The sequence below is a fragment of the Mustela nigripes genome, chromosome 14, assembly GCF_022355385.1.
Source record: "Mustela nigripes isolate SB6536 chromosome 14, MUSNIG.SB6536, whole genome shotgun sequence".
Classification (NCBI taxonomy): Eukaryota; Metazoa; Chordata; class Mammalia; order Carnivora; family Mustelidae; genus Mustela; species Mustela nigripes.
This window is the reverse complement of record NC_081570.1, coordinates 54,312,224-54,322,878: the sequence shown is the minus strand read 5'-3', so window position 1 is coordinate 54,322,878 and position 10,655 is coordinate 54,312,224. Positions and strand designations below refer to the sequence as shown.

General features: G+C 43.0%; 1 protein-coding gene across 8 annotated transcripts in view; it reads right to left on the bottom strand.

Moving 5' to 3' along the window:
- Positions 1-464: 464 nt before the first annotated feature.
- The window catches only part of PDE4B (phosphodiesterase 4B), a 551,888-nt gene continuing 541,697 nt past the window's right edge, over positions 465-10,655 (bottom strand). For all 8 annotated transcript variants that reach the window (XM_059375023.1, XM_059375021.1, XM_059375022.1 and 5 more), the window contains 5 exons: positions 9,410-9,509; positions 7,135-7,289; positions 6,906-7,028; positions 6,019-6,201; positions 465-2,797 (listed from right to left, as the gene is read on the bottom strand). In XM_059375023.1, the coding sequence (XP_059231006.1) occupies positions 2,432-2,797; positions 6,019-6,201; positions 6,906-7,028; positions 7,135-7,289; positions 9,410-9,509 (927 nt within the window). In that variant the 3' untranslated portion in view covers positions 465-2,431. The remainder of the gene's footprint in view (positions 2,798-6,018; positions 6,202-6,905; positions 7,029-7,134; positions 7,290-9,409; positions 9,510-10,655) is intronic.

The following is a 10,655-nucleotide window of genomic DNA, read 5'->3' as shown; positions in this document are numbered from 1 at the left end:
GACTCTGTGAATCATGGAAAAGACCACGAGAGTCAACCAATGGTCCGTGATTGGTGCTTGAAGAGGTCTCTTCGGACCTCAGCATCTTCGTGTGTCAAATGGATCAGTGGGACCGTCTGACTACATGAAGCTAATGTTCTGCGATTCTGTGATTCCTTTTTCTGGAGGACCCAGCCAAGTGGGAGAGTCCCTGAGTTTATCTAGTGATTTAAGCTTTTTCAGATTCCTTAAAGCCGTTCTGTTTGCTTCTCTGTAACCACCTCCTGCATCACTGAGCTGTGCGGCTCTTTGCTAAGAACATGTGAAACGTTCTAAGCTCAGGGACTCTTTGGACACGGATTCTGAAACTTCAGTTGACAGGCTGGCCAGGCAAAGTGGTTGGTTTTTGTGGGGCATGGTAGGAGAGAAGAGAAAGATCTGCTTTTGATAGGTCAGAACTAACCACCAAATAATGGGGCCTACAGTCTAATCTAATCATGCTTTTGTTTATTCACTTCATATAAAAGTCTCTTACGAATGCATCTGAGCACAATATATAATAATAATACTATAACATACATTGTGAGAAACTTTTGAAAACAATAAGATGTCCACCTGAAACAATGCAGTGTTCATAGACATACAGCCCATTGATCATGCACATTTGTGCCATTTCTTTAACTAGTGAGTTACAACGCTGAACTGAACGCGTGGGATATATTTTACAGATGGAGACTGAAGCCAATAAGAGGCCTAACAAGTGTTATCAGAAGCTTCACATTTGCATAATTTACTACATCAGTTCACATTTTATTATAAAATTCACATTGTTTTATTGTTGTTGGGTTTTTTTGTTTTTTTGTTTTTTGTAATTAATTGGAACATGACATTCCTGCTTTAAGGGCAGGCAGGAGGCTTTAGCTTTAAAGTCAGTAGTTTGGGAACACTCAGAAGAACCATCTGTGAGCGAATGTAGTGTTGCTGTTTAAACCAAAGCCACGACGGTAGGAGAACCCGGTTAGGACCCAACTCATGCGGACACGGATTTGGATAGAACGTGGGTGAAAACGACATCCCCTTGCCCCCTACCCCTATCAAACTATACAAAAGTAAAAGCTTAGTATAAACCACTTTAGTATCGAATGTGAGAATCCTATTTCCAAAACCGGTTCGCAAAGGGGTTGTGCAGTATGAGCAACTCAGGGAAAAGAGCCAACCATCTGAATAAAAGCCCACAGATGTCCTCACCAGGGAGGGGGGTCGTATGTCTCTCTTAAGCGATGTTCAGGTTATATAATACACAATACAAAACGTTACAAGAAAGGTCGCAACTCTTAGGCAGAGTTTTCTACACAAATGTAACACCACCATTGGCAGGCAATGTTAGATATATAAATTAATAACTTACAAAACATTACATTATATACATGGAGTAATAAATATACTGTTATAAACAGAAATGGAGGTGTTAGCGCAGAAGGCAGTGCAAGAGAAAGACGGCAGCGTCAAATTGGAAACGGTGTGTCACTGGGTAGAGAGCAATGGAGGGGAGGGGACAGCATGGGGGGCGCCGTTCAGAGCCCAGTGGCTCAGGGCTTCGGGACACAACATGGCGCACGGCCTCACTGAGGGGAATTTTACACAGACTGTTATTGGGAATGACATGACAAACCCTTCCTACCTCTTAGTTTGTTCACTTTTATTCTGTTTGCAGCACAAAAAGTGAAATTCTAAGAGGAGAAAAATATACTGCTCTAAGCGGGCAGACAGAAGTTACACGAACAACTGTGAAGCTGGATGGGACCAGTGGGGAAGGAAATAGAATGTGGTTAGAAGTATATCCTTTCTATTTGCAAAAGTAACTGTAGTAAAGTGAAAGATATTGCCCAAGAAAGAAGGAAGACCGTTTTCTTTCCTTTTTTCCCCCCCAGAAAGAGTCAAAAAAGTTTATGTCAACTTTGAACGCTTCTCTGTGTAGAAGTTGATACTAAACTCTAGGTATTCAACAGGCATTTTAAAGACGTGAAAATGTTTTACAAAAAAGGCACACAGGTTGGCAGACAAGGGGACAGGTGAGCAGATTTATAAATGAAGTTATTAATCAGTCAGTTCAGTCACTAGAGGGGACAGACTCCCAAAACTTAGTGCAGAAAAATCTCTCAGTTTTGTGTCTTCCATTTTCAAGCCATTTACTCAGGATCTGATCTTGGCCTTTAGTACCAGATAAAGCTTCAGTTCTCCACTAAGCTTGCATATAAGGCAAGTCAACCGTGGCATTTTCTGAACTGCTGTTTGCTTCATGGTCTCGCATTCTGGCTCCAAACTCAAGTAACTGGAAAGGCCACGTGGCCCTTGTCCCGTGCAGGCCTACGCCCCCACGATGGGCTGGCCCTACCATCCAGCTGGCATGCTTGTCAAAGGTGGAATGTTCATCTCCACACGGAGAAGGTGATTATGTGTCGATCGGGGACTTGTCTTCTGCCCCAGTGTCTCCATCAGTCTCTCCTAGCGAATCCCTATGGTCAGGGTCGATCACACAAAGTGTCTTTGTGCTGCTGAAATAATTATGACCTTCTCCCTCTTTGTCAGGGCCTTCGGAATCCTCCTCTTCAAGGGTCAGTTCAAACTGAAACTTCTCCATCAGACCCTGGCAGTCTCTGTTCTGCTCATCCAGTGGTGGGGAGGGACTCTGGGGTATCATGCTCTGATACCAGTTCCTGTTATCTTCTAAAGTATCCAGAATGTCCTGGGCGTCAGGCTGCACTAGATCTGCCCAGGTCTCCCACAGTGGGTGTACGATGTAGTCGATGAAACCGACCTGGAAAAAAGGAAGGTTACGCATCGATTATTACGACAGACTCCTGAAAACCAAACAAGCTCTCCTGGTTTCTAAGCAAAGAAAGAGGCACAAAAATTCAAGAGAGATCAAGAATGATAGATTCTTCTATTTGAGCATATACTATACCGTACACCCTATATATTGGGTGTACTATATACACTATTGCTATATAGTACACCCTATATATTGGATGTACTATATACACTATGGCTTTTACGTCCGCAAAGTATTGTTACCCACACTTTACAAAGGAGGAAACTGGGACCCACTGAGATGAAGTATCTTGTCAAAGATCACAGAGCCAGTAATTGGTAGAGCTGGGACTTGGACCCAGCTCCATCTGGTTCCAAAGCTTCTGTTTGCCTCACTCTAACTGACTCCTTTTCCTCTTCTGTCTGCCAGAGAAGAAGTCTGGATGTAACCCTGGCCGGGAATGACTTTGTCACCGCTTGGATTCTGTGAGTCATTCTCCAAAGAAGGAAGCTCCAGGTCTAATGAGTTCTGACTCAAGATTCTTTCCCTGATAAATTTAAAATATGCCGCCACTCCAAAATGAAAAGAAGACAGCCCCTGACGACTCTGAAATTTCTCGAGTTCCGTGGAATGTTTTTGTTTGCAGACGACTTTGGTAAAACATCTGAAGATACTTCCAGCGCCTACACAAACAAACATCCCCTCTGTGGACACGTCTGCAATTGTCTTAGATCCACAGGGTATGGTCACTTCCATCAGGAGAAAGGAGGGAAAATAAAAACAATCAAGCAGTTCCTTTGCTAGTGTTCCTGGGAATAAATACAAGGCTTATGGCTCTGTGACGGTTTACACAGGGGCCGTGCATCCTGCATGAGCTCCTCTGTGGCCTTATGCTGACCTCCCCATTGTCGGACAAACAGGAAACATGGGGGGTGGGGGCAGGTTGTGAAAAAGAACAGGCACTAGTTGAGTGAGGGACTGGAATTCCCCTGTCCTGGTCTGGGGGCTGGAGAGATGCTGGGTCTGGATTCGGAGGTAAATGAGCAAAAGCAATGTATATGCTTCCATGGGACGTGATCCTGCTCTCTTTCCACACTATGGGGAAGCTTTCCTCTTTTTTTTTTTTTTAAGGTTTTATTTATTTATCTGACTGAGAGAGAGAGTTCACAAGTGGGCAGAGAGGCAGGCAGAGAGAGGGGTTCCGGAAGCAGGCTCCCCACCGAGCAGAGAGCCCGATGGCAGGGCTCGATCCCAGAACCCGGATATCATGATCTTAGCTGAAGGCAGAGGCTTTAACCCACTGAGCCACCCAGGTGCCCCGGGAAACCTTTCCTTTAACAACATTCTCGTTTTTGCCAAGTCATGTGATATATCAAAATTCATATGTGACTCTTTTATATCTATATCTACCCACATCTGTATATTTGTATGTATTATCTATTTATCATCCATCTATCTATCTATCTCTCATTACCTTTCACCTATCGACCTTTCTATCATCTCTCTTCTCCCTCCTGCTGCTTCCCTAGTCTTAACGTAACTCACACCAAAGTCAGGGACAACTCTGATCTGCAGATCAGAGACCTGCAGTGAATCTGACTGCAGATATTCTAATATTTCTCTTGCTTCCACCCACTCCCTTTTCCTTCTTCATGTGTATTTAATGGATTTTTGAGACTATTTTCAAGGTGTTTTCCAGGGACCTGAAAAAACAAGCTCAAGGCATTGGAGAAAATGGAATTGGCTGAACGCTGTGCAGTCACTTCCTTTCTTCATTTATTTTGCTTCTGCTAAATGCTCAGCACTTTTTTGAATGGTTGCCTTTAGTTGCTTATTTGCTGGGCCCCGGGAGGAGAGAGCTCTACACATCCTAAGAGCACCTAGTCAAGGGCTTTATTGCCAGACAACTCAGACAATGCTTGCTGGAGCCCATCTGCGGAAAACACCAGAGTGTACCATGATGTCATGGCAACAGGGAGACCTGCCTACAGTGATGGGAGAGTGAAGAGCTCTGGGCAGAGGGCAGCTGGGTCGATCAGGAGCTGGTAACACGAACCAGCCTCTCCACCTGATGCACTGGGAAAGCAGCTCCTGTGTCCATCTCACAAAGCTGTGTGGGGGTTCAAATAGGACGAGGTCTGCAAAAGTGTGTGGAAAAACCACACAGGACACCATATAAATATAAACCATCACAGTCGATAATAAATGGGAATTATTCTAGTTAATGAATTAACTAACTAATTGTTTGAATTAAGGCCTTGGGGGATTTGAATGGGCCCTGACAACTGAATGTTAGGATGCATTTTTATAGCATATTAGAATTTTAGAGGACTTTCACAGATTGTAAACTCATTTCCCTGGGACTCTTTTAAAAAAAGCAACAAAATAATAACTGCAAGGGAACTTTGCATCGATATCACAAGTATATGTAAGTTTGGGGGTAGCAGGTAATGGGAAAAGAGGGTAAAACTAACAAAAGCACTCCTCATGCTTTTGTGCTAAAGACTTGGGCATAGTCTGTAGACCCATTCTTAATCAGGACTATCCAGCTCAGGCCATTTGTTGCCCTGAAAAAAATAACATTTCAGCATGCCCTGAAGCCTTTGTAAGGATACTGATACTTTCTAGTATCAGCCAGAGGTATCTGAGGCATTTCTGCATCCCCCTGCCTTGGGGGACTCTTTTGTCCCCAGTCCTTGGCGCACAGGGGATTTGTAGCTTTGGACACAATCCAAAGATGTCAGCGTGTTCTCAGAGGTAGAGAAGCAACCTTGGAAGGGGACACAGGACGGGGCATTGACTGTGAGGTAGAAGAGGTACAGGAATGGGATTCACTCTTGGCAGTGCACTTGATTATGGAGAGACAACAGGCACAGGGCAAAGAAAGCAAGGATGAAGAGTTAAGTACCTGGATAAGGACAGGGATAAGAGAAATCTGGAGGGATGGGGAGGAGGAAACAGCTCTGAGTTCAGGCAGCTGGATTTGCTAAGGTCACAGATAGCTCTCTAAACTGCTAGAAAATACACAAACCAAACTTTGATGAGTTTCCGAGGGCGGCTTTCCCTCCACCCTATGAAACTGAGTGTAATGGAGAAGGCAAATGAGTTACAAATAGAATGGAACTAAATGGGTTGTTGCTTCCGTCTAACCTCAGGAGTTAGATCGAACCCTCCAGTTCGACAATCAGCAGAGCTCACAGAAACTTTGAAAATTTCTTATTACATACCTGGGATTTTTCCACGGAAGCCGTATGCTTGTCACACATGGGGCTAATCTCCATTCCCCTCTCCCTCTCTTTGTCTCCCTGCTGGAAAAATTCCTCCATGATGCGGTCTGTCCATTGCCGATACAATTCCAAGGACTTGGTGGGGTTGCTCAGGTCTGCACAGTGTACCATGTTGCGAAGGACCTGGAATCATCAAGTTTTGAAAAATCCCATAAAATACAGTGCAAATACTACCAGAACATCTCATGCCTCTTGTACTAGTACATTTGGTACCAAACCCAAGAACGTTTTAGTTGCATTATAATCGTGGTGTGTGGACCAAAAAATCCTATTACAGTGACGCTGGCCAGACTTGGTTATTTACCATTATAGGAGTCCTGAAAAGGAAAACATGTGTCTTCTCAGATTGACAGTCATTGAATGTAAAAATTGGAAGGGACATTAGAGGTCAAATGCTGCCATCACTTCCCTTCCCCAGTTTGGAAAAAATGCAAAGAATTACTCAAAGTAGATGTCTTCATATTTTCCACTTGTGGAAAGAGACCAGCTGATGGCAGTTTGTATAATCAAAACAGACCTAACAATCTTCAAGTCGATGGGATTTATATCCAAAAGCGAGCTTTTGGGACCCACAGTCACGTAACCACTATTACAAGTGAATTTTGCCATTTATTTTTAGAACTCAGCCCAATTCAATAAATAGGGTTATGTTTTTCTTCATAAATTTGAGGATAAACTTGAATGTCCATTTTCCTTAGCTTGTTCTGAAAATAAGGCCAAGTTGTAATAATAACCAGATACGCGGCTAACTGAACCAATGTTTGTTTTCATTTTCCAACTATTGTTTGGTTTAGTTTTGCAGTAAATCAAAGGTTCTCATCAAATACCTGTATACGATCCGTGTAGTTGTCCAGGAGAAGAACACCAGAACTTGTAACTTTCTTTGTTTCTACCATTGTCTTCAGGTCTGCCAGCAGGCTCATATGTTTGGACATATCAGTTGCTAACACCTAGGGTAAAAGGAAAATGAAACTCTCAGGAGACTTATCAGAGAGAACAGTGTTTCTCCTCCTGGGAAGGGAAAGGTAAGTGAAGGATGTAGAAAGGAAGTCTTACCATGTCGATTACCATTTTCCTGAGCGTCTGGCGCTGCTTCTTGGTGAGATTCTGGAAGATGTCACAGTGCTCTTCCTGCAGCAGTTTGAAACCCACAGCAAGGTGATGGTTTTCCAACACAGATTCATCATTATACATCAAAGCGAGTTCTGAATCTAATAAACAAGGGAAAATGATGACTTAATAAGAAAGGGATACAATTCTAACGCTGGCATAACTTCAGTGTGAAATCAGATCCAGTTCTCTCCAAATGATGTCAGGAACCAAGACCCACATGTCATTTCTCATCAGAGAAAGTTTCCCTTTTCAAGGGGAAGTAGTCCTTTCCCAAGCCAAACATGCTTATCGTAGATATTGGTGCATAAGCTTTCTCTTTGACTAAAATTCATGGTATTTTAAAATCCTTTTTCTCCTTCTTCATTTCATTTGAAGAATTTAACATTAAGTAAGTGTACTTCCGAGCAACTAACCCCTATTTTTATCTCAGTTTGTAATTTCCTTTATGTCTTCACACATTTTGTGCTTTAGAAAGGAATAAACTAAAAATGCCACTAAACTTTATTATATGTATTGGGATTTTCAAACCATTTCACTTTTTTATAGATTCCGCAGTCCTGTCCCTTTTGACTTTTTGATTTTTCAAAGATGATAATAGTGTCAGTGTGAAATTTTTGTTTTGTCCAAATAATTTAGCTCTTTGGAGTTTTCTACAAATATGGTGACAAAACACTAATAATTTTTTAGAATAATCTTTTTTTTTTTTTTTAAGATTTTATTTATTTATTTGACAGACAGAGATCACAAGTAGGCAGAGAGGCAGGCAGAGAGAGAGGAAGGGAAGCAGGCTCCCTGCTGAGCGGAGAGCCTGATGCGGGGCTCGATCTCAGGACCCTGAGATCATGACCTGAGCCGAAGGCAGAGGCCTTAACCCTCTGAGCCACCCAGGTGCCCCTAGAATAATCTTGACATCAGAGTTTCTGTCCTCTGACCCTGTATGTCAGAAATAGCAACATCTGGAAACCTAAACGACAGCTTCCAGCCTGCCATTCACACGGAAGAAGCACAGACATCTTTTGTTAGGCAGAGCCATGGTCTGCACTGGACAATACGGTCAACAAATTCTGGAGGGAACATTTTTCTCTTAAGAAAGAATAGTAGCCAAGTGATGGTGACAGGTTACTCATTGCAAATGTTGTCACTCATACCATTGCTTTAACTGTGTTCTTCGTGTTACATCCTCAGAATACGTGGTAGGATATATGAAGACACTTCAGCACTCCTGCCCCGTTCACCCTGTGATCAGTCCCAGATCTGCAAACTAGATTTCTGAGTTCTAGTGCTGTCGGTGGCTGCAGCAGAAAGACCATTTTCTCTGTGTGAAGCTACTGGCCGTTATATGGATCGATTTGTGACATACACTATGCCCACTGATATAATCCAATAGCCAAGTAGTTGTCCGAAGTTTATACTCTTTCAGTAGAAGAACAAGGTTAAAAATGAATCTACCCCACATCTAGATTATGCAGATATTTTGATGTAGGATAGGGACTTTTTTATAGTAAGGAGCTCAAACATTTCTATAAAACCATCAGCACTTGAAATTAATGATGACCACAACTGGATAGCCAATATTCTCAGAAGAAAAACGTACTGAGATTTTTAGCCTTTAGAAATAGTGCACTAACTGAGAAAATTCATGGACTTTCATTAGCATGGATACTAAACATTTTCAGCATGACAAAATCACTGAGTATAGCTTGGGATCCTAAGGCTGGACCAGCACTCAGGTCATCTTCCGTAGTATAGACCAAGCATTCCAGTGCTTTCTTTGGAATCTTACTTCTCTGGAGATTCCATGCTCATTTGGGCCTGTTTCCTTAGTAGAGAGGGACACCAGTGGGTCACCAGTGGGTCACACAAACCATGTTCTGTGTGAGAGTCCTGCCTAACACTGAAAATCATTATCGCGTTACCCCCAACCTTTCCTTGTCCTCACTGAATAATTCCACATTGGTTACTCTTTCCTCATGTATTGTATTTTCCAACTGTTGAATACTTTTTATGGCTCCCCTCTGACCCTTTCCAAGTTCTCCATGCCGCTAACTCAAAAATAATGTTGCCAGACTGGACACATTATCCAGGAAAGGTCTGACCAGCCTGAGTGCAATGGAAGGATTACCTCATTATTATCCTTATTATCATCCATAATGAAAACATCAGGGGGGGGGGGGAAAGTGAAACAATGACTCATACAATTATCTAGTAGTGAACTCACTCGTGTTGATGAGAAATTGGTTGGAGACTCCAGGGTGATCAACGTCATGGATAGCAGCTGCAAAAATGGCGGCCAGAATTTCCAAATCGGTGAAGACAGCCTGTCGAGCAAAACAAGCTCATTTAACTCCATGTCCCATTGGCCTATCCCGTGTGTTCAGCTTCACATTAAAGTATCCCATTTCAGGGGCGCCTAGGTGGCTCAGTGGGTTAAAGCCTCTGCCTTCGGCTCAGGTCGTGATCCCAGGGTCCTGGGATTGAGCCCTGCATCAGGCTCTCTGCTTAGCAGAGAGCCCGCTTCCTCCTCTCTCTCTGCCTGCCTCTCTGCCTACTTGTGATCTCTGTCTGTCAAATAAATAAATAAAATCTTAAAAAAAAAAAAAGTATCCCATTTCATTCTTGTGGGAAGAAGGACTGTTTGCTGATGTACATAATGTTTCAATGCACTGACTGAATGGAGATTCTATCCATCATCATAAGGTCTAACGTGAAAGGGATGATGGCGGAAGCCCATGCGCACATCAGGCTTATGGGAAGGCATTCGCACCGTGCTTGCAATGAGTGGCCAGGTGGAGCCTGATGTTTGTTTCTTGGGTAAGTGGTGTGGCAGAACGGTGCTTATGTAACACAAGCACATACAAGTCAAAAAAGCAAGTTAGACTGGCTCTTCCCTGAGATATAACAACATTCATGTTTCCAGGCTGAGTAACTTAGAGAAGAAAGGCTAAATTCCAAACTCGTAAGACTGGCAATAAATTATTTTCCAAGGCTTTTAGCTTCAGAAATAATTTATTATGCAGGGTGGACAGAAGCTTTCAGGCATTCATTCATTCATTCATTCATCCATTCCTCCAATTCCTACCCACTGAATGTTTACTATGGGCAAGATCTGAGAACATCCCTAAGAAGTGGAACTTGTGCCCCACTGCTCCAACTCCCTCATGCCATGCCGTGAAGCTCTTCTGCACCCCCTTGTCTACCAACACTTAAACCTAGTATTTGTGTAGGTATATATTCCTTCTGACTAAAAGGTCTTTCTCTGACTTGAATGGCTTTCTTCATCCTCTGTGATTACTTAAATCTTCTGATCCTTCAAGTGCCAGGTTAGTGTCCCCTCTCCCGTGAAGGGTAACTGCTCAAGGACACGTTAAGCTCTCCCTCCTCTAAACATGTGTGGCCCCCGGTGGTCCATTTCTGGCTCCACGATAGGTATTCAATCAGTAACAGCAGGTAGTTGATGAACAGTG